The following is a 24,380-nucleotide window of genomic DNA, read 5'->3' on the forward strand; positions in this document are numbered from 1 at the left end:
TGTTTGGATACGACAGAGCATTTTAGAAGATGCTTGTATCATGTTTAGGAAAGTAAAAATAGTCACAGGTTACCTCCAGCTGTTTCTTTGGCACACGGATTTCACTATTTGGATTGCCAACTAGCCCAACTAAAAACTCTGGTTTAGTCTGTATGCTGCTGTCTATTAAGTAGTATCTAATGAATATGCTGGTTCAATGAATCTCAAGACTATAGGACAAATAGTTTGCCCACCTCGGTTGCAACAAACCCAATCGAACTGCTAACGGTGTTGGTGATATCTTACTGTATGACTTCTGAGGAGAGAGGTAACTTGTACTGTGGAATGCTATGTTTGGTTAGTTATTAATTTTTTTAAACATTATGAAGAAATACAAGAACAAATGATTTACAGCTTCTCCCAGCTAACTGGTGTACAATTTTCATTTAACTTACTGATGTAATAAATTAAGACAGTCCTAAATCCATGCAGCCCTCAATCTTGTGTTTTATTACCAACCATTATTGCTGCTATCATGCAGCAAGGTGTCGCATAGGTTAATTACAATTTACATGATGAACCACTGACTTTTCTTTGTTCCTCTTTGATCTTGTATTGAATAGGGGAACTCAGTAGGTTTAAACCTAGGGAAAAGTTTTGTATTAAAACGTAGAACTCACTATCACATAGTCACTTAGTACATCATGTATTTCTCCAGGATATAGAGTGTCAAAGGCTGTTCTTTCCTCAGAAGTGAAATAAGTAAACAGTAAAGACAATGAGCAAAAGAAACAAAAAGAAAAACAAAAGAGAAAAGAAAAGCAAAAAGCTAGACAGAATCTGATGTTTACCATGTTAGATGGAAAATATTATGTAAATTTCCAGGTACAATATTTAAGTGTTGCTTTATCCATTATTTGAAAGAATAGTGAAGTCCACTAAATATATAGTGCTTGAAGTGCACATCATTATTTAGGTGAAATGAGTAAAAAAATGATGCAGTATGGGAAAAAAAAATACGGAATGAAAAGAACGAGAAACTGCAAAAACCAGGAACACAGGATGTGAGGAAAAGGAAATCATTTCTCTACTAGCTTAGGAGAATCTTAGGCTGAAAGTGAATATGAAATTTATGAGAAGAAGGAAACCATTGAGGTGACCATGAACAGCTTCTCTAAGCAATAGTTGGAATTTCCTGGAAAAGGGGAGGGAGTAAGGCATTCAGAGATACAAGAACACAAAGTAGATAAAGGAATTATTGACATTAATGTTAAAGCTTGGAGCAAGTCTCGCTCAACAAATAAGACCAGATGACAGGGCAAGCAAAGAGCTCAAGATAGCAAGTAATCTTTTTAGGAGATGACATCTTTTTAACAATGCGTAAGGTTTTCAGAGAAAAGAAAGGGCTCTCAGGAAGAGTGGTAGTGAAGGTGATTCACGCAATCCAAGAGTAAAAGAGGGAAACAGAAAGGAAAAGAAAAAAAAAAAAGAAAAAAGAAAAAAAAAAGAGAGGATAAAGTAGATGAATGAATGTTTTAGAAGAATATAACAATTATTAACAACATGTTAGGAGATGTCAAAACTTTGCACCCAGGGAAGTATCTCTGAAGCTTATTTAAGCAGATTTCAGGCTGTAGTTATAGGCATTTAAAGAGAAAAGCCTCGCTGTGTTTCAAAGAAGTTATTATAATTGACTTGTAACTTGAACATTTATAAGTAAATAAATAAATCAGGAATATAATGGTATCAAAATATCAACATTTATTTAGAACACTCTCACTTGGGAGAAAGCTTGTTTTTCGATCGAAACCAGGCAATTCCACCGGTCTTTCTGTTACCACTCCAGTTAAATTCTGTTTAAGGTATGCAAATCAAAGCAATTAGCAGATGAATTAAGTTGTTAGTGGAGCAATAAGTGACAGGAAGATTATTAGAGCAGACTTTAAATTTAAATGGGAGAGAGAGAGAGGAAAAGGAAGGGAGGGAGGGAGAGAGAGAGAGAGAGAAAGAAAGAAAGAAAGAAAGAAAGAAAGAAGGAAAGAGAAGGAAAGAAAGAGAGAAGGAAAGAAAGAAAACTCATATTCCAAATACAGGTAGAATCAAACTATGGAAATACTTAGAATCATTAATGAACAAACCCTATTTAGGCATTATCTTTTTTTTTTTTTTTTTGGTGAGATTCTCTAAGCCTCATAGATCTCATAAGAAAGACATTCTCTAAGGCAAGCAAACATCGTAATCCAAAGTGTTAGGGTCAGAAAGTGTTGTTCACAGCATTTTTAAATATATCATTCTTGATGTATTGAGCCAGCCAGCTTGACATCTTGAGACAGCCAACTGAGGAAAAAAAGCTGAAGGATACATCCAAAAGAAAATAACAGCTGTTAACCTTAGATATTATGGCATTATAGCAATGAGAACTGGACTCCTTTGTTCACGTAACAGAGTGGGTGATTGAAACTTGTTCAGGTACCCACAGCTCTTTGCATGTCACTGCAGGAAGACTCTTCTGAAAATTATCTTTTAACCACAAGTTACTTGGAATTTTCTAAGGGTTAGAAACCCTTGCTCCAATCATATGTCCAAACACAATAATAATCAATGAGAATTATAGTATGCTCTTTAATTCAGAAAGTATGTTACATATAACTAATGCATCGTAAGATTAATTTCATGATGTCCTGTATCATCCATCAGTTAAAAGCAACAAAGCTGCCATTACCAGATGGTTTAGATGATGCCTGATACATGAATTAACTGAGCTCAGTGAGTTTTTCAAGCATCTGCGCAGTCTCAATGAAAGCAATAACATCATTTCTCTTTATTTCTATGGCTCAAATTTATTGTGCATATATCAGAAACCTACTATATAAAAACAAGTGTTAATGCAATCCCATCTTGTTCTGTGATGTCATTCTTCAGAAAAAGTAGGACTTCATGAAGAAAGGAGTTTCTTGTGACATATACCAGTACGAGAGATATGCTTCTTTTTGAATAATCAGAACTGTATATATACATGCTGGTGATTTCTATTCTTGGTAGGAAAGCTCTGCCTTTTAAACAATTCCTTTTGAAAGGCACAAACTCAGATTTTTCAAAGGACACTACTGTAAAGAGTTTGTCCTTAAAATCTGTGCTGCTACCTGGAAAAATAAGAACAATCTCTTGCTTGGTTTTACCCAGAGAGGCTGGGTTTTGTTTGTTTGTTTGTTCGTTTGCTTGTTTGTTCGTTTGTTTTCCTAGATTAAACTGTTTTGTCTTACCTTCACATTTCTTGAAAAACATATGAAGGATTGTGTATTAGCATAGTCATCTGTTATCTCTGTGATCTACAAAACAAGTATTAATTATAAGAATTATAATTTACTCTGAACATAGTAAAGCACAAATTATGTTGGCTTGTTTTCTACGGAATACTTTCCAGCTCTGGGTGTTATTCTTGCTAGCTCTCTAGTGAGAAGTGCTTAGTTCAAGTGTGTCACAAAAAAAAGACACAAGTGTGTCTTTACCATCAGAGCTGCCATCAAGTAAGTGAAGAACTTCACTTAAAATCTAAGGGCCTGCCTTCTGAGAGAAAGTAATCTTACAGGTAAGAAGAGGAGGCCTTAAACTATGTTCTCCAGTATGAAAAACACAGAGTCTGACTAAACGCATTTTGTCAGCAGAGTTTGCTACTTCGAGATCTCAGCTCAGTGAAAAGGCTGTTACTTCTGGTCTTAAAAATAAGTCGTGTCATTTTCTCTTTGCAGGGAATTCTTTCATCCAATCATATTCCTGTATGCAAATATACCATAGCTGGTACAGATAAAAAGCACAAATAAAGCTAAGGGCTCAGTCAGGACAAAAATCACTGTGCTTCCCTGATACCTCATTTCACCTGTGTTTCAGGAACGTCCTCAAACTCCTCATTTGACAATATGAAGAAGCAAGGCTCAGACAGCAATCCCGTTCCAGTTTTGCCAGTGCTGCCAGAACCACTCAAAGATCTAAAAATTAAGTACACCAAGGTTAGTAGTGTTTGTGTTTGTTAACTTCTCTTATGCATTCACCTCAGACTGTAAGATGTGTACATTTCATCTTATATGAAAGCAACATTACATCAGTAATTAAAACGTTTATTCTGATCTTTTTATGATATTATATATGTTAGTAATTAATGTTTAGTGATCCTTTTACCATAAGTATTTCAGGAAGTGTGCAAGTGTGAGAGAATCATTTCACATTTCATTAGGAACTAGTGTTGTTTTGTCTCTTGAAACAAAAGTTTCTGTAGAAAGTTTCTTAGAAAGTATAAATGGAACAAAGAAGGAAAGGTTTCTGTTACTACAATATTTTTCAGAACAGTGAGAACAAATTGAAATGCTAGGGTTTCACATTGTATTATAAGCAGATTTAAATAATTATGACAAATATACTTATGTGGAAAAGGATGTGTGAAAATGAAACTAAGTTCATTCTAGTCACTTATTTATCTTTGAGATTTTTCAGCCTAATCAGGTAATAAAACAAAGTCTACCATTGCTAATTACTTAATTCTATTAGAAGCATTTTTTTAGTAATAAATTATTTCCATATGCAGCTAGAAACAAACAGATAAAGAGGGTCTGAGTCCAGTGTTATGTTCTCAGCTTGAAAGGCCCTTTTCTTCTGTAATATCATAGCACACAGAAATCTTCAAGTATTTTGAACACATCATTGGCAGAAGAATACTGAAACTCTGCCCTTGAAACTTTCAGATAGAACATTTGATCAGAAAGGACCTGTTCTCTTTGGAGACATTTATGGATCTTTCTTATTCTCATTGCCATTGCAATAGAAATAATTTTTACATTCCCAGAATTTATTTTATTTTCTAAAAGAAGAGTTCATCAATTATCTAGATTAGTTCTTTTAAACTCTATTCTATCCTGTTTTTTCATGGGAAAAACTTACCCAGATTTCAATGCATATCTTTCTTGAATAAATCATGCAGGACCTTACTTTGTAAATATTTAACAGGCTAGGAAAGCTATGTAGCTCTACCATGTGATATCTCTTCCTGTCTCAGAAAAAAAAAAAAAAAAAAGAAAAAAAAAAGCTTAATTCAGGGATGATACATTTGTACACAGGGGACTTTGGTGTTCTAGAAACAACAAACTACAGTGATTTTTTTTGTTTTGTTTTGTTTGTTTTTGTTTTTTCCCTCTTCTTTCCCCAATGGAAAACAAAAACAACTAATATGAGAAAATTGCCTACTCAGAAATCCTGTGTAAGTGAATATGCAAGACATAAATGACAGAAATTCCTATAAAAATTTTTATCTTTCTATTCATCGGCAAAACCCATTCTAGTAACGCGAAAAGGAATCACAAAACAGTCAGCATGCTTGAAGTTTCTGTAATACCCAGTTAAGGAGAGTGACACATAGTAAATTCATGTGTTTTTTGCCTGGACAAGAGATACCATTTCCTGAAAAACAACATATAATATGTATCTCTGGAGAAATACAATGCATTTCTTTGCAAAACTATGTACCTACATTTGATTAGATCAAACATTTTGCAGTGCATTCCTCCTCTCTTCAAATAACACACAGGATTATCTGAAAGCCACAACAGTGAACTGAGGGACAGAGAACTGGGATAATAGAAATGTTATCCCAAATCCATCAGTCCTCCCTCCCACAATTTAATATAACCTTTCCACTTTTGTCTTCTCACCTGTCCTGTTTCTCTCCTGTGCCATGCAAGTCAGCGCATGGAATGTGGGATTGCTGTGACTATTTACACTGGAGGAACCAGGAAAGTATTAATCACTACGGATGTATAAATCCTTCTGCCTGAAGCACCTTGGACATCGACAGGTTCCTCTTACCTGAAAACTCTCCTTTCTCTTTGTATACAATGGTACAGTTACCACCACTATCTGTCTGGAGGAAAGTCTAGAGGAGATATCCCAAGGACTTTCCTTTAAACTAAATGCACTTTCCTGTTTGTATTCTATGTGAGGGATAGAAATTAGATAGAATTGTTTGGGTCTCATACAAAAATCGTTTAACTACATGACAGTAGTCAAACACTGGAACAGGAAGAAGTGTCCCATGCCTGTCAGTGTTCAAGAGGCACACGGGCAATGCCCCCAATAATACATTTTGGTTAGGCCTGAAGTAACTTTTGGTAAGGCCTAAAGTAGTCAGGCAGTTGGATTAGATGATGTTTGTAGGTTCCTTCCAACTGAACTATCCTATCCTATCCTATCCTAGTCTAGTCTAGTCTAGTCTACGGATCTGTAAGTTGGTATAGATACATTACCAATTGTGCCTTTCTCATGTACCATAAAACAAAGCACTCTTTTGGAAATTTGAATTCCAAGAGTTTAATCAGATTAATTTTCAATGATTACATTGGTTTGGTTGTTGAACCACAAGTGTGAACAAAATGTGATCTTGAATTGCTTTCATATCTGAATCTCCTTTAAAGATACTCCAACAAACAGAACGAGTGTTGGTACCTGGCTACAAATGTACTAGTAAATATTTTACTTAGTCAGCACTGAGGAATTAGACAATGATTGTGTAACAAATGATTTGTCATGATACTTTCAAATATACTAAGCCTTATGATGTTCCTTTAAACAGAGAAACTCAGATTAGTTAATTATTAGGTTGTTAAATCACATGAGGGAGAGAAAATGACAACGCATTATCTCACTAGGCTCTGTGTGGAATACCAGAAAACATAGAAGGGTAAACCACCCTGAGTGAAGAAAAACTTTAGCTAAGTATCATGTACCTTGTAATCACTACTTTCACAAACAAAGATGAGGGATAAAAATATAAAAATATATATAATTAAGATACCTGGGGAAAGGTCATCGGCTATAAAGCTACTATAGAAACCTACTCTTTTTAAGCTCAGCTGACTTTGTAAATAAAAAGCCACTAACTGATGCATCCCAAAGTTCAAATAGATAATGAACAGAATGGGTATGTTCTCTGATTATTAGTTCATTATGTAAATTTTCTTCATAAATACAATTCTGAATGGGAAAAAAAAATCTTATATGAAATATATAAGCCCCTTATCAGTTTCATGTGTAGAAAAACACCAGGGGAGAGGTCAACTTAGGAAGATTTCATAGGTATTGCATATTGATGTACTTGCTTCAAGTTTACAGTTTCTGTCTCCAGTAGTTCCTTAAATAATTTCATGTATTTTAACAGTACAGCTTAAAGAATACAGTGAGACTCCATGAGATACTTTGGGACAAGTAAATCAGAGAATATAGCACTTGAAATGAATATGCTCTTGGGTCACAGATCTCTTTCAGTCTTGGATATGACTGTAAACTTACAGATAGCATCAAATTCAAGAATATCTGAATGATCCTTATATTCTATGAGAGCAGGTGTGAGCAGGGGGCAACAATTTTTCAGCAGTGTGCTTCACCTCACCTGAGTGATATTGAATTCCAGCCCCCAGTATGCAAGAGTTCAGTCAAAGCTTTTCACTATTCCTGGTTTCCCAGAAATGCTAGCAATGTCATCTCGTGGTTTACTATCTGCCCTAGAGAGCTTGTGAACAGTCACCTCAACAGCTGTCAAAATTAGGTGATTGCTTTTAGCTCTGTAAAACAAGCAGCTGGACTCACTTGAGCACTGTCAAGAAAAGCACTATCGCAGACTATCTGGGAGCACATTTGTGGTGGGAAAAGGTTATTTTTTCTCCTGTAGCTACATAAAGTTGAAAGAGTTTCTTGTATCTAAAGATAGCTAGAAAGACAGCTTAAACATTTCACTCCACATTTATAAAGCTACCCTTAGGTCAGTTTTGGATTGTCCATATTTTAGACAGCTCTGTTACTTTTCCTGATAATATCTCAGTAGTATGGATTATAGTTTATAATAGTAATAGTGAATTACATAAAAATTCTTCCCTGGGTAAGAATAAGTTTACAGACAGATCCTGACTATTTCAGCAGAGCTATGGTGTGGTCCATCTGAGACAAAGCTGCTCTGAATCAAGTTCAATCTTTCTGCAGCACAGACACTAATATAGCACCATCTGTCTAACAGATACTTTATAAAATGAACTCACAATCCTTTCAAAATATTCAAGGACTGAAGAAAAATAAATGAACAAACAAAAAAGCACTGGGTTGACCAAAAAAAAAAAAAAGTCAAAGAACATGTCTTGTCTCCTTGTTTTCTGCTGAGATCACTAGGGTGGTCACATCAACTGTCTAAACAAATAAATACCACAGTCTTGCAGGTAACTTCTACCACAACTAGTAGACTGGTATCTGATTTTCTGAATTGAAAACAATCCTTTCAGAGAATCAAGATTTATTTCACCCTGATACTAGGAAATAAGGTCAATCAAAGGGTCTTTACAACAGCTTGTTACCTGGACTTTATTTTAAATACAGAGCTTTAATAGAGTAATACCTCCTCATCTACAAAAAATGTTTATTTCAGGTCTGGTGCAAACTGTGATAGTCAATAGTTCTTCAAATTATTGAAATAAAAACTGTCTTCCATCAAAAAAAAAAAAAAAATCCAGTGAAACAACAGTTAAAAAATGACTGCAACAACACTTCTAAGACATCAATCCTTGCAAAGTAAATTTGCAGCCCTAAACTTCATTGACCATGTTCAGTCATCAGAGACAATCCTCAATGCACAGCACGTACAACAGAAAAGTAGGTCTTTTGCATTCACATCCGACAAATGAGAAAAAAAGAATCTAAGCTGCCAAAGGAGTTCTGCCTGACAGACAAAACTGCGTAACACATTTCAAAATGATCCCAAATGTGGTTTTTTTTCAGGAAGACGAGGGACTTGCAGAGACTGCTGTTGGATGGTACATCAGTGTTCCCTGGATTTAGAGAGTCTTATCCTGTTTGTTTGTTCATTTTCAGCATAACTCCACAAACTTAAATGAGTATGTCTGCATGTCTGCATGCACATTTGAATGCAGCTGCTTGCAACGTATACACGCATATATGTGTCTCTTACATGGAGGGTTTTGACTTTTTTCCTTCTCTATTCTGTCTGTCATACCTGCATAAGACTGCTGTCTTGCTCAAAAAAAGACATCTGGATAGTTTGATTTATACAGTCCTGATACAATGTTGTGTATATAGCTAAAGTAATGCAGTTATGGTTTAAATGGGAATGGTATTGGAAACATTAATGAGAAAGATATTCTAAAGTAATATTATGGTTGATATTGGTTGGGGCAATAAATGTAATTTTCAAACAAATACTTTCAAAACTTCCAAAAATGGTATGTTTTACTATTATTCCTTTTACAGACAGATATGATTTTGGCATATTGTAACATCATAGCAGTGTTATGTTAATATTTACCTTTTACTTTGTCTCTTTTCTTGGCAATGTAACTAGTTACTAAAGATGGCTTTTTTTCATATTAACTACTTAACTGCTGTCTTTGCCCTTTCATAACAGTCAGAATTTTGCATGGATACTCCTATGATCAGTTTCATTGCATATCTGACATTTTGAGGAACTAATATTTTAATTTCCCTTAGAGCTTTTGTTATATCAGGAGTTTGCTGATCTGCCCTGATGACCAGAGCTAACAATGACAGTCTATATACGATGCCCACATATAATCAAGCTGAAACATACAGGAATATATTAACAGGAAATTGTTACCACATAAATTTAGAGATAATCTTTTTATCAGTCTTGCCAATATTATCAAACCATTAACCAATTATTAGTAACTACACAGAGAGTCAGAGTAAACAATTTCAGTAGTATGCCAAAAAAAAACTAAAACTCCCAGAAAGCTGTCATATACACATAGTTGTGGTGGTAGGGTTTAAATCACAGTTCTATGTGACAAAATATATATATATATATATATATATATATATATATTCTTGCAGTTATGTCATCCTGTCTCTGTCCTGCACTTTATCAATTGTCATTTGCTTTAATTTTCCTAACTCCAAATATTTCTTGCTTTTCTATTTAAATGTAGAAATTCCTGCTTCTCTGAGCATGCAGTCTTCTGCCTGCATGGTTGTAACCAGTGATTGATTAGATGTGGGGAAGCTGCTCTCATCCATGATCCTCAAGGTACCCACAGTTCAAGCACAAAATACCCAGTACAGTCAGTGTCTGCCATGAGCTCAGTGATGAGCATGAGCAAGATCTCACATGCATGTTGGCCACAAAATGACACTGGTGGACAGTGAGAAGGGAGTGCACAGTCCTTTGGTGGAGGGTTTGAGGGTTAGACAGAGGATGACAGCTGCTTATAACATTGGACTGCATACATTGCCATGTTCACCTTAAAGAACAACATACATCACACTTGGTAGCAACATGTCCTTCTCTTTTCATCCTCTGTGACATATTTCAGATCTTTCCAATGAGGTTTGCCTTTCTCTTTGAAGACTGACCTACAGAATCAGAATGAAAAAGTTAACTCCCATTGACAATTTCATTCACAGAGATTCAAAGTTGTCAGGCTCTGGGGTAGCATGGATCTAACACACCTGGAGATCAGACCCAGAATCTATTTCTCATTTACAAATGGAGATAAGTACCTCAAATTTCACCCAGGGATCCCTAGCCTTCGCTCTGCTTGTCCTTTAAATTTTCACAGCTGTGTAATGTTATAAAACTTGTTGGTAATTACAGCTAAAATAGGGCACATTTTCAGTAGCTCATTTTATTCTCTGTTGTCCAGCAGTTACTGAACTGGTTCAGGACAAGAAGCAATGGAAAAAAACTGGCATGCAAGATGTTCCTCCTAAACATCAGGAAACACTTTACTGTGTGTGTGACTGTGCACTGGCACAGGTTGTTCAGAGAGGTTGTAGAGTCTGTCTCTTTGGGGATCTTCAAAAGCCATCTGGACATGGTCCTGAGCATCCCAGCTTGACATTATAGCTGTCCCTGCTTGAGCAGGGGGTTGGACCAGATGACTTCCGGAGGTCCCTTCCAGCCTCAACGGTTGTGTAATTCTGTAATTTTTTTGGTATTTTCTTTAACAGAACAGAAAAGAAATTTCAGAAATACTATAACATTTCTATAATGGTATAACGTAGATCTTTTAAAAGGCAACATTTACTTTTTAAGAATACTCTACATGTTGCCATATTTTTCCTGACATAATTAAAAAATATTGTTGTGGTTTTTTTTTGTTTGTTTGTTTTGTTTTTTCAGGAATAATTGTAGTGGTTTATTTCCTACTTTTTCATGGAAAAGCAGACTAATTTCTACAGATAGCATCAACAGTCTTATTAACAGCAACCAAAAACAGAGAAATGCAGAACTGCTCACTCCTGGTACATTCTTTAGGCATTTTTTTTAAAGATACATAAGATGATTGAAATTAGGACACCAGATCTTGGAAGAGAAGGAAAAACCATGCCAAACAGATAACAAAATTAATAGTAAAAGCAAAGTATACATGGTGGGGATTTTGTGCTGTCTCTGGAGAAAGTATTTTTGTTTGACACTAATGTCATTTAGACATTATAAGCATTTCAAACATTTAATTTTTCTTTTGGTTGTGGTGATGCATTTGCTAATTAGTTATTCCCATATAAAAGTCTCTAGGTTTGAATTGCCAGTATTGTATTGCAAAAGGCTTTGGATCATAAAAGTTCAATTATGGAAACAACAACGCCCATTTTGCCTTGTTTAGCTGTTATTCTACTTGTGCCATCAAGATGTGATGATGTTTGTTCCAGCCACACAAAGCAAATTCAGTACACACTGTGCTTTTCAGCCTGTATAAAAGCTTAATCTTTGAGTAGGGACACAGTTCCTACCATTTATTAAATGAACTTTGGGTCTCAATTTCACCACTATTAGGTAAGCTGTTGTGATTATATTTGATTCAGGCCAGCTGTTGTGCAATTGTTCCTCTTACATGCTTCTTAATTGCTAGCTATATGTTTGGTAGTTTATGAAGAGACTGAAATAGAAATATATAACAGGACAGTATTTAATTTAAATTGTAGTCACAAATGTATCTTATTTTAATGTTATTAGACATTTCTAATCAATGTCACTTAACAGTTGTGAGAAAAACTTCTACATGAGCAAAGTATGCTGGCCTGCTTTTCCTGGTGGAAAATCAAGTGTTGGTGTCTGTTGAGCAACATCGGTGTAGAGACATAACAGGGAACCTCAGAGTTAGAACGAAGGATGGATGACAGACTGGACACAAGTAATATTGATTTTCTGTAGTACCCCTTGCAGTTTAAATAAAAAAATAAAAAAATAAAGTAAATAAATAAATAAAAGACTGTTGGTAATAGACTAACAGGAGTGGTTGCATTTTATGTCTATCTACTAAAAAGGAGGCAAGGAAGTGATACCGATTTGAGGGCGACAAACGATTAGGAGACTGCAGCCATTAAACTGGAGATAATCAGGACTTTGATAGAAATTGTTGAATACGTAATGAATGGCGTCAAATGATTAGTATCATTTTAAACATAAGATAATTGTGCAGATCATAAAGCAATGACAACTAAAACTGTTACACAAGGATCATCTTACTGAAGCCTGAAGTCATACAAAGTAGCTTTACCCTTCAAAACCAGGAATTACAGAACATGTTGAAAAACAAAACCAGAGAGGCTTGAATTTCTGGTGTTTTGCAGAGAGATATTCAGGTAGGGAGGGCAGGGAGAAGAACCCCCCCTACTACACTACACTACCATGAACTATAATACTGCCAAGTGTTGAAGTTATATACACTGTCAGCAGCAACATTTGTTATGTGTTTATATGATCATATTCATGTGCTGAATTAAACATTATGGTCACGTGACCAGAACCTCCCTTCTGCCACCCATAGCGTAACCTCTGTGAAATAAATAGAGCATTGCGATGCAAAAATGTTCAGATCAAGGTACTGCAAACACTTTCAAAAAGAGAAGTGGGAACTCACTTTGAAAGCACTGATCAGAAGCGCCATAGTTTTTCACATATTATTGTCTAAGATCTATAGGGGTATATTAGATTATATGTGTAGCTATGTTAGAATATGACCATGGTTATATGCTGCCCACGAGTCACTGTTCAAATTCTCCTGCTTCTTAACTCTTGAACTTTTTTAGTGTGGCCAGTGTAAACATTTTGATGTGTAGTGGTTTGGTCTGGAATGCTAGACTTATAAGACTAGGACAGGCAGAAAAAGAGTAAATAAAGAAGTGGGTGTTTCTACTTCATTGGTAAATTAATTCAAGTTTTTTCAAGGCAACTGTTATATACAAGAGAGAACTTTTCTTCCAGTATGTACTACTATGTGGGGTTTTTTTTGTTTGTTTGGTTGGTTTTTTTTGAGAGTGTTTCTGTGAAGAGTACTATCAACAGAAAATATAGTCTAGTCTTTCTCTGTGGTTTCTAACAATATACTTCCGGTGAATACATCCATTATTTCCTCTTCATTTGTGATTTCTACCTTTGTTTAATGGAAAAAAAAAAACCTACATTTCATGTAAAAGATTAAGAGCATTAAATTTCTGCTTTTAAATCCTAATTAAAAATACATTCAGTGAGGGACCAATCCACAAAGTCAAAGGATTTTGGTGAAAAATAAGAGCCCTCTAATCTCTGATTATTTTTCTTCTGTAACATGGAAATAAAGTACACATGTTTGTTTTTTACTCTAATTGGTTATCTCCTTTTTTAATTTTCTTCATTCGACTATAAAACTTTTTTTAGTCTTTCATTTCAGAAAAATAGTGTTATCAGATATTTTTTGGTGGGATTGCCTTCTTTGGTGGGAGAAGGTGAAGAGAAATCAAAGCAAAACCAAAGGATATGATGTTCCACAATAAACTGCATGTACTATTTACACAAAACCTAAATACTGTGTTAATTTCTGAAGAGACATGTAACAGAAAGGTCCCCCATATTTACCAGTCCTATGAGCACAGGAAAGTCAGGTAGTTTTGGGTAGGTTATTTAGGAGTGTACGTCTAACGTACATCACAGACTTTGGTTTGAAAGAGGAAGGATCCCAGTGCAAAAATAACTTTTCGTAGTATGAAACAAAGTGTAAATATGCTGTGGAGAAAGAAAGTTGCTTTTCTCCAAAAGAAGATAATTTTAAAAAGTTGGTTAACTGCATATGTGATCGCTCTTCTCTTCATAGTAATTTAGTAATAAATATTCCTTTTTGAATTCAGGTACTTATCTTACAGCTCTTGGTGTTTTTCTTTAACACAGAAGATAGGCAACAGCTATATATGTTACTAATAGTAATGCACTGTTTTTTCCTTTACAGATATTTATAAACAATGAATGGCACAATTCAGTCAGTGGTAAAAAATTTGAAGTCTTTAACCCTGCAAATGAAGAGAAAATCTGTGAGATTGAAGAAGGCGACAAGGTAGAGGGTTTTGTTTTGTTTTGTTTTGTTTTGTTTTGTTTTTCTTTCTTTTAAACTTAGCTTTAAATTCAATTCTGCATTAAAGCAGGAAGATGAGCATCCATCTCTGCTGATATAAACTCTTAATGTTTTCTTTTTTTTTTTTTCTTTTAATGAACTCTTTAATGTTTTCATAAATGACTTGGATACAGGACTAGAAGTTGTTTTGGGTAAGTTTGCAGATGATACTAAATTGGGAGGAGCTGCTGATTCTCTTGATTGTAGAGAAACCTTGTAGAGAGATCTTGACAAATTAGAGAACTGGACAATCACCAGTTAATATGAAGTTTAACAAGATATGAAGTTTAACAAATATAAAGTTTAACAAGAGCAAGTGCTGAATTGTGCACTTGGGACTAGGTAACTCTGGCTGTACATACAGACTGGGAGCTCAGAGACTGGAGAGTAGACCCACAGAAAGGGATCTGGGGGTTCTGGTTGTCAGCAAGTTGAACATGACCCAGCAGTGTGCCCCGGCAGCCAAAAGAACCAAACGTACCTTCAGGTGCACAAGAGACGGCACTGCTAGCTGGTTGAGGGAAGGGATTGTCCTGCTCCGCTCTGCGCAGGTGCAGCCCCACCTTGAGAGCTCTGTGCAGTTCTGAGCACCACATTTAAAAAAAAAAAAAAAAAAACATAAAACTGTATGTCCAAGGAAGGGTAACAAAGAGGTGAAAACATACAAGGAGTGGCTGAAGTCACTCTGTGGGAGTGACTTATGGGGAGGCCTCATGGCAGCCTGTAGCTCCTTCATGAGGGGAGCAGATGGGCAGGAGGTAGCTAATGTCTGCTCTCAGTGGACACCTACAGGACCTGAGGGAACGGCATGGAGCTGCAACAAGGGAGCATCAGGCTGGGTGTTAGAAAAAGGTTCTGCACCCAGAGGGTGGGGTTGGGCACTGGGAAAGGCTCCCCAGGGCAGTGGTCACAGTACCGAGGCTGTTGGAGTTCAAGAAACGTTTGGACAACGCTCTCAGACACATGGTCTGATTTCTGGGTGGTCCTGTGCAGACCCTGGAGTTGGACTCAATGACCCTTGTGGGTCCCTTCCAACCCAGGATATCCTGTGATTCTATACTTCCATCCTCCTTTCTTCTGCTTCACTCTTAGGGTATTATACTAATAATATAATGAGGAAAATTTTGTAGAAACATTTTTTGTTAATTTTCCTGTTAATAATAGTAATTATTTTTGCTGTGTTTGATCAGTGGCATCTAGTTATATTATTATTTTGTCATTATTTTTCATCATCATTTTGTTTTGTTTTGTTTATTTGTTATCCTGGCTCTTCCTTATCTAATCTGTTCATAACACATTTATGTAAGGTTTTACATTACAGATGCCATAAATTAGAAAAATACTAACATTTTCTGATGGAGACTGTGAGAAACTGTTCATTACCATCAGCATTTTTAGCTGTGAATTTTTCTTCTCAGTAGTGTCATCTTGAAAATGTAGTTTTGTGAAGAATATATTGAAACATAGTACAAAAGTGGGCTATGAAGCTGAAGGTCATCTACCAAATAGATATTAATCCCAACAAAGCGTATTTCTGTACTGGATGTTAAATTGATGATTTTAAGCAAAGAAGTAAAAACATTGTTAACACTTAAAAACAAACTTTTTTTTACGTGTATGAGATTTTTTTTTACTAGAAAAAATACTGAAAAATGGCATTTAATCAGATATATAATGAAAAGCTATGTCCTCAAATAAGCAACTTTGTGTTTTCATCATAGTAAGTATTTTTAGATGAAAAAGGATTTACTTAGTTTGACCACAGATTTTAAGTATATGTTATCAAGTAGGGGAGTTGCTTGTTTAAATAGAACAGACAATGTTGCTTAAACACTTTTAAAACTGATGACTAAATAAATTTTTGGATAAAGTCTGAGAAAATAAGTATGAGAAGTGAATGTTCTATTTCCAGTTGACAGTTGCACACACACAAACACAAAACAAATAAATATTTTTAAAAAATACTGTTCGAAAATAACATTGTTTTTGCAATTAATGTTTTGGTTCCTGCAAATATTTATTTCCTTTTCTAGTTTTCCCTTTCAAAGTCAAATTTAGATGTCCAAATGCAAGAAAAAAAGAAAAAAAAAAAGAATGGAATAGTTTTTCTTATATTTCTCACAAAATGATATCTGATGTTCATTTCACCCAAGAAATATTCATCACTAGAATTATTTGTGTATGAGGCCTGTTTTAAATTTAGCAGCAAAATGTCTGTTGAACACCATTTTATCCATGAAAGATATTAATAAACTCATAAACAGTCTATTAGTGCTGGAAGTTCACCACCAATTTATTGTCAAAATAGTTAGCACACTCTCTTTAAGAATATTTGACTTTACTGTACAGAGCTTCACTCTGAAATTAAATTTTTTTTGAGAAATGTGTAGGAACAGAGTTCATTCAGCTTCCTGTGCTCACCGAAACTTAGTTATTCTGTTTGGTAATTTCATCCTGAATGTCTTGATGAACTTTGGCTCAAGAGCTCTCTGTCTAGTATATGAGCAATAGTGACCATACAGGAAGGCTATAGCGAAGACAGATTTTAAACTTTTTCTTTGACTAAGATAATTGAAAAAATCTGCATGAATCTAGTTTTTGGTAACTTCATATGTCTGATCATAAGTTCTTAAAACGTTTTATTCATGCTTTTTTTCATTCCCAGTTACCTGTCTCAGTATCACTGAGATTATTTCAGGCTCGTTTTTCCCTCAGCCAAAACATTTCATAAGCATGTTGTTTACTGTTGAATTTTATCAGAAAAGCACCATAAGTGCTTTTGATGCAAAACCCTACTTCTATCACTTCTCTATTCAGTGTTTGAAAATAAGATTATATTGAAAATCAAGTTGGCCTAATGTTTGTTCATTCTCCAATTAAATTGCTCATGACCTGCAACTGTTCATTTAACATTCAGAATTTTTCTAGTTTTAATTTTTTACAGGCAATATAGCAATGCATTAAATAGAAAGATGATGCTATTTGATGCATAGGTTTGCTTTCTCTCCAATAATTTTTCCAACTAATGTGTAAAGAAAATAACTATTAACTAAATTGCCAAATGAACTGTACAAATCTAATAAATTACATGGTCACTGCGAACCTGATATTCTAGAGCCTACTCTACATAATAAGCCAAGAGATTTTAGGAAATTAATTTGTTTATGCAATATGTTTTTTTTTTAAAAAAAAAAAAAAACTTTTTTCTAGATTCACTAATCTTAAAGGCCCCTAGTAATAATAAAGCAGCTCAACACATGGTCAGTAAGAACAAAGGTAAATGTATATTAATGAAAAGTCTATTTAAAAACAACAAAAAAATCTAGCTCTGTATAGATCTAACAGGATTTATTCTCTTGGTATAGATTTATGTTCCCAAATTAAATTTCATATATTTAAAGAATATCTTTTTTTTCCTTACTTGTTATTCACAGCCCATAATTATCTTTAAATATCCTTTTCTTGATTTTAATTATTTCTGCACTAAAGAACACATGGCAATGTTTTTAATTTTAATTTACATCATTCACACAATTGCAGCTCATGGTTTCTCCCATTCTTTACTGGTGTAGGCCAAGGCATACATCCTAAGTTGTATTGCAAAGCTGTAGAACTTTTATGATAGCAAGAGATAAGAAGAAAAAGAAAAAAAAAGAATTAAATATTCACTGAATGCATATTTCTGTGTCACAGATAAGTGATGAGGTATCTGACAACATTTTGGCAGTTTTTGAAGAAAAACAGCCCTTTTTAATCTGATAGATTTCAGCTACCTGCTGTAGACAATGGGTCAGTACAGTAATGATTGTGCAGGTTGTAAAGATCCTTCCCAACTATCATTTTTCCAAACTTCATCCTAGGAAGTTTTGTGAGTCTCCTGTCCAGCAGATCTGTACCAGGCTTTAGTCTGTGGCTTTGGTTTTCTTTTTTCCCTATTGAAGGAGAATTAGTTAATTAGACATCAGTTAAAGATTGTAGATCTGGTCCACATTTAGAACCCACTTAACCTGCGCATTGACCTGCAGTCAACTTTGCTCACTTAGTTAGCCTCATAGTGATTTACATGGATGAGATTCTTGCAATCAGAAGGAAAAAAAATTCAAATTGCTTAAGAAAATATGTTCCATATATGTATTTCTCTTTTTCAAAAATCGTTGTTTTTAATTTTTAACAAAAGACTGCAATAAACCTCCTTTTTGTTGTTATATTTCTTTCAGAATCTTTAACATGAAATATAAAAAAAACCTCCAGGTTTTGAAAACCATTTCTCAAGGGATTTTTTAATCATTTTACGTGGAACAACTTTCCACACAAAAGAGTTTCATGTAATTCATTGTATATTTTCTCACTACACCAAAAGCCATATGGTAAATAACACATTATGTTATAAAAAACATTAATGGACTGACAAATTATCTTGAGCCAATGCCTAAACTTTAAAGTACTTAGGCTTAGCATTTTGAATGTAGTCAATTATTCAATTGTTAATATTATTTTAAGTGCAAATGCAAATTTGTAATTTGTGTATTCATCCCCAGTTACAGACACTAAAAGAGAGACTTTTTAGAACTGGAGTTCCTTAATATGTTTTTATTTTATTTTATTTTATTTTTATTTTATTTATTTTATTTTTTATTTCATGAGCTTTGAAAACCCATCTGCTTCTCATACAACTTCACATTGCTGAAATGATAGGAAAAGTGTTTGAAAGAAAATAACCTATATATCTAAAATTACTGTACAAATTCTGATTAGACTGGGATTGCAAAACACTTTGCCTGTTTAGCAACTAACAAGCCTGGATGACAGAATCAATTACTGATTAATTTTATTTTATTTTTTTCTCCCACAGGCAGATGTAGACAAGGCTGTTAAAGCAGCTAGAAGAGCTTTTGAGCTTGGATCACCCTGGCGTACAATGGATGCTTCAGAGCGAGGAAGGCTCTTAAATAAACTAGCTGATTTAGTTGAAAGAGATAGATTGATTTTAGCTGTGAGTATAATATGTGAACAAAAAGGGGGAAAAAAAATCTGTCCTGATTTTTAAAGATTGATATAAGCAAGAGTAATGCACTAAAACCATGGAAAATGAGGCTGTTCCAGTGTTCATTTTTCCCTCTCTATTCCAAATGCACCACATTAAACTGTTTTACACTCTGGTCGACAGACACCCTAAATCCACAAAGTACTTGAGTATTTCATTAACTTTAAGATGATATTAAAGCTGCCTACAATCCATGCAATTTCAGTTGTTGAATCACAAGGACACGTTAATATAGACCCTATGCTTAATGCTTGTCTAAACCAAGACCTGAGTCAAGGCCTTACCTCAAAGCCTAGCTCAGAGCTTACAGATAATACCAATGAGTGTGGGAAGAAATTCTGAATTTCAGTGTTATACATTTTGTTTTCACCAACCCTAGCTTGCAAATGGCTATGAGTTAAAAGAAGCAAACAAACAAACAAACAAAAAACACCTTAACCCAGGAACATGGGTGGTAGGCAATCATTTCCTGTCTTTATCAACTATTGTTTGTTGGCCATGTTACTGCTCAACTGTGGACACGTAAGATGTAGCACCACCATCTAACTGCAGTAATTCAAGGAAGAACATTTAACGAATAAATGTTCCAGTTATTTGGTACAGTGCAATACTCTACCTGTTCCATGTTTGATGCTACAATTAAGATGATCTCTTTCCTATTTCACATGCCTTCTGGGATGAACGTTTAGGCAAGTTAATTGTTTGTGCTCTCCTGAAGATGAACACTGGTTTTGTGCCAGGTATATGCCAATATGTGAGAGAGAATCAAGAGCATCCAGCATTCAGGATCATCACTCAGACTGATTTAATCACAATTAGAAGTATTTAGCCATTAGTTACAAAACACACCAACAAGTCAATAAAATTTAAACCTCCAAAATATGTAAAAGCTGCAATGAAATGTCTATTTCCTGTTCTATTTTCTTTATGGCTTTAGTATACAAAGGCGCTTGTGCATGTCCAAACAGCTTTTTAAAGACAAATGAAAAATTCAAAGGAACTGAGGTTGTCCTCAAGCTCAGAAGATTACAACTCCCAGATTTACACTTTTCTTCAAGAAAGTTGATTCTCTGAACAACTGAACTAATCCTGTCACCTTGATATGGAATAACAATCACCTAGTTTTTCAGGAGAAATCTTCAGTGGCTAATGTGTCCTTGACAGTGCTAGATTTACTGGAGTTGAGAAAGGGTAAATTTTAAGAAAGTTACATTTTTTAATAGGAAATGTATGCCCACTTCTCAGTTAAATACTGGACAAATTAGCATTTGCTTCTTTGTTGTACCACCTAAGGTATTACACATGCAAAGGGGATAGAGAAATAATCTTTTTCTTTTTTCTTTTTTTTTTTTCATAAGAAAAATGAAACATTTAGATTTTGTTCCCACTAGCCATTTTCATAATATTAAAATACTCTTTTTCTCTGAGACCCCTCCCAAGTTTCTATTTTGCTGACTTTGTTTTTATATCCCATCTTCCTCACATTATTGCCTACTTTTCCCTTTTAGATAAGGTGTGTTTGAACATAGCGTTTTCCAGACTTCATCAAAATGAACACAGACTTTGTCCACTCATAGCTTATCCTAAGAACAGCAGAGCTAGTGCTACAGCTACAAATAGCATTATAGATATTATAGGTCAAAATAGACCCCTTAGCTCATTTCAAGTGTGTTTTAATGTGTTTTTTGCATCTATTCAGGATCTAAATTATTCCATTTCACTGTTTTATATAGTTATGTTTCTCATGAAGTCCATGAAGTCTCATGAAGTCCAGAGGCTGAACAGTCCTATAGGTATATAAGTATACTCTGGAATAGTAAGCAGTATGCTGAAACAGCATTGATAACTTCTCCATTTGTTCTGCTGTCCTCTCAAATTTGATATCTGCAGTGCATCGATTTAACTAAAATTTTGGACTTTAGAGGCAGGTTGTTGGTGAAACATTTTACTTTCACAATTAGTCAGTAGACTCATTATGAACATTAAGGAATTTTGGACATGCAAAATAACAAATTTAGAAAATAAAATAATATCTCTAAGATCTAACTAGATCTTGAAACTATACTTCAGGTTTTTACTACTAAGCATCCTTACAAGATTGTTCACAAAGCTGAAGGTCCACATTGTCTCTGTGATGAAAAACTTGAGAAAAAAAATCTAGCACTATTAAGACTATGTTGACATTATCTAAGGACTTCACGTAGTCTTTAGCTAAATGTCCCAATAGTTAGAGGTATTAAAATGGCATTAATTCAAATCACACTCCCTAGATTTGGCTGGAATGATACAATTAATTTCTCTCTCTTAATAGTTCCCGATGTCTCAGATCTTTCCTTTGCACATTAGGAGATTTGGGGTTTATTTTAGAATCATATTCCATACTTTGTCTCTTCTTGTTCATATAAGATGCCAATCATTCATTAAGCACATAGAAAGACTTCTCTTGATAATTAAAAAGTAGAGGATCCCAAGTTAGTGTGACAGTTATCAGTAGGAAACTACTGCCTTCCTTGTATGTCAATGTACATAAGCCAAGGGAGGCCACTCAATTTATTTGCAACAATTAACCCACAGACCCCTAGCTGTACATCTACAGCTTGTATAATATTCAGTTTAAACTGGAACATCTTAACTGACTCAAATGGGAGAAATATTATTCTTTTCTTCGGGACAGGTTACCATTTCAAATGTATGGTGGTCATGCTATCTGGATAGGTCACTGAGAATAAACCATCATGACATTTTCTCATTTGCAAATTCCCACCTTGGGTTTTTCAAGTGCTAAGTAGCCTTTAGAGGGGAATTAATCCCCTAGAAGCTAGTATTAAGTGCTAGTACTCTGAACTGAACAACCAAATACTAAGTGATGAAGTACAGATATGAGAAGGCTTATCAATAGTTCATATCAACTATGTAATTGCTGTTGTTTGCAGACAATGGAAGCCATCGATGGTGGGAAACTCTTTTCTACTGCCTACCTAATGGATTTAGGTGCCTGTATTAAAACATTACGCTACTGTGCAGGCTGGGCTGATAAAATCCATGGTCGGACTGTTCCAATGGGTGAGTAGCTTTGAGATAACAAATGTACATAATTGAAACAATGTGACCTGTGTAAAACTACCTTTTTCTAGAAGCTTCACGGCACCAAAAACATCTTAAATGGAAAATAGTTTAGACAATTCTTAATATAGCTTATCTTGTTTTATGCACCACTAATACATTTTACTGACAAGAAAACTTTTAGCTTAATGTACATCTAGTAAGACTCATAGGTTATTTTTGCATAGCAAGGTATCATTTATGCAAGGGTACAATACTGAAAGCCAGGTAGCAGCTTACTAAAGCTAAGATTAGCAGAAAAAATAGTATTTCTTTCAGTTATTGGATAGCTTATTAGGAAGAGTACTAAAAGAGAGGAATGAGGAAACTTTTCTTTGTTTTCCTGAAATTGTATTCTGTTCCCTCTCCCATTAAGCAGCTCTAAGAAAACATTGCTGCTAGCCGCCTTCTCTCAGAAGGACAAAGAAAAGAATGGTAATAAAGAAGGAATTAAGGAATACTGGAGTGATAAATACTTCAAACTTTTTGCATGATGTGGATCCCTATGCTAGGCTTAATGGAACACATGTTTATTTGAATCAAAGAGAATTTTATACTTAATGGATTTGATTTAAGCTAAGGTCTAATATTAAAAAAAGTCTGATATGTACCCAGGATTGCAAGTAGCTTTTAGAGAAGAACTTTCAAAAAAAAAAAAAAGTGATAAGAGAAAAAAGAAATGAAGAATGCTCATTGGTATGCTGTGCATACCACTTTGAGAAGCAGGGTTTTCACTACCAAAACGCAGTCATACTGGCAGAGTCAAACCTTGAAGCTATGAAGAAAGTAGAGATTGAATCCAGATGTACTTCATAGTTGTTCTTGCACAGTTAAGATTTTGAAAATATCTTAAGTAAAATTGTATGTAGCTAAGTTTGGTATCCAACTTTATCTTCTTTCTGATTTAACTGTTTCTAACAACTGTTTTTCCTGAATGTCTAATTTATTTCTTCTTCCTCTAGATGGGAACTTTTTCACATTTACAAGACATGAGCCCATTGGTGTGTGTGGCCAAATCATTCCTGTAAGTTGAAGCCATTTATATAACACATAAATGCTCCTGTTGTAAATGGGCATGCTTTTGAAATGTTTTCTCTGCAAACAGATTAGTGAAACATTACCAGTCAGAAACTTTCTGTTTCTAAAATTAGAGACTATCTTAAGTATTCATCAAAATCTTTCATCAAATCATGACATTTTGAACAGTTAGTCTAGTCCAGCCTTGTCTCTCTTCTCCCTGTATGTGGAGGGCAAATAAAACACAAAAGATTGGCTGATGAATTAGTTTGAAAGATAGAACTGCATTCTGCTGGAACCACAAGAATTGGAAATAAACTATTTGGAGAGGGTAATATAAGCCTATAACCAATAAAGTGTTTGGTACCTGGAATATCTGTTCTGTTATATATAATCTCTGGACAACAGCAATCTCTAGTTATGGCTGAGAATCATTTATCTTGTTGATGGTACAAGCAATATAAAGAATATATTTAATTGGCACAATGATACTAAGACACGTTCCCAAGTTCCTGATCAGTGTCAAGATTCCCAGTTCTGAAATTGCTTATTCTAAATGAAGTTTCAAAAGGCCTGCCTGAGTCTGAGCATCCAAAACACTGAGGAAATGAACTTTCAAACACTTTTGTGAGATCTACATGCTTTCAACAGGTAGCTGTGAAAATGGTTATATAAGCTAGACGCGCCTAATCCACATGCCTTTTTGCACATATTAGGTTTGGCAGCCTGACTTGACCTGCTCAACAGCTTGCCAGATTCTAAAAGAGTCAGCCTGTCTATCAGGTTTGTTCCCATATGTGGGACCTACTCTT

At 34.8% G+C, this 24,380-nt stretch overlaps 1 protein-coding gene across 1 annotated transcript in view; it reads left to right on the top strand.

The window, feature by feature from the left end:
• Window positions 1–3,816: 3,816 nt before the first annotated feature.
• Window positions 3,817–24,380, top strand: part of ALDH1A1 (aldehyde dehydrogenase 1 family member A1) — a 38,152-nt gene continuing 17,588 nt past the window's right edge. Inside the window, exons 1-5 of the mRNA XM_035558541.1 lie at window positions 3,817–3,986; window positions 14,244–14,348; window positions 19,258–19,398; window positions 22,383–22,512; window positions 23,514–23,575. Coding sequence (XP_035414434.1) covers window positions 3,897–3,986; window positions 14,244–14,348; window positions 19,258–19,398; window positions 22,383–22,512; window positions 23,514–23,575 — 528 coding nt within the window. The 5' untranslated portion in view covers window positions 3,817–3,896. The remainder of the gene's footprint in view (window positions 3,987–14,243; window positions 14,349–19,257; window positions 19,399–22,382; window positions 22,513–23,513; window positions 23,576–24,380) is intronic.

The sequence above is a fragment of the Cygnus atratus genome, chromosome Z, assembly GCF_013377495.2.
Source record: "Cygnus atratus isolate AKBS03 ecotype Queensland, Australia chromosome Z, CAtr_DNAZoo_HiC_assembly, whole genome shotgun sequence".
NCBI classification, from domain to species: domain Eukaryota; kingdom Metazoa; phylum Chordata; class Aves; order Anseriformes; family Anatidae; genus Cygnus; species Cygnus atratus.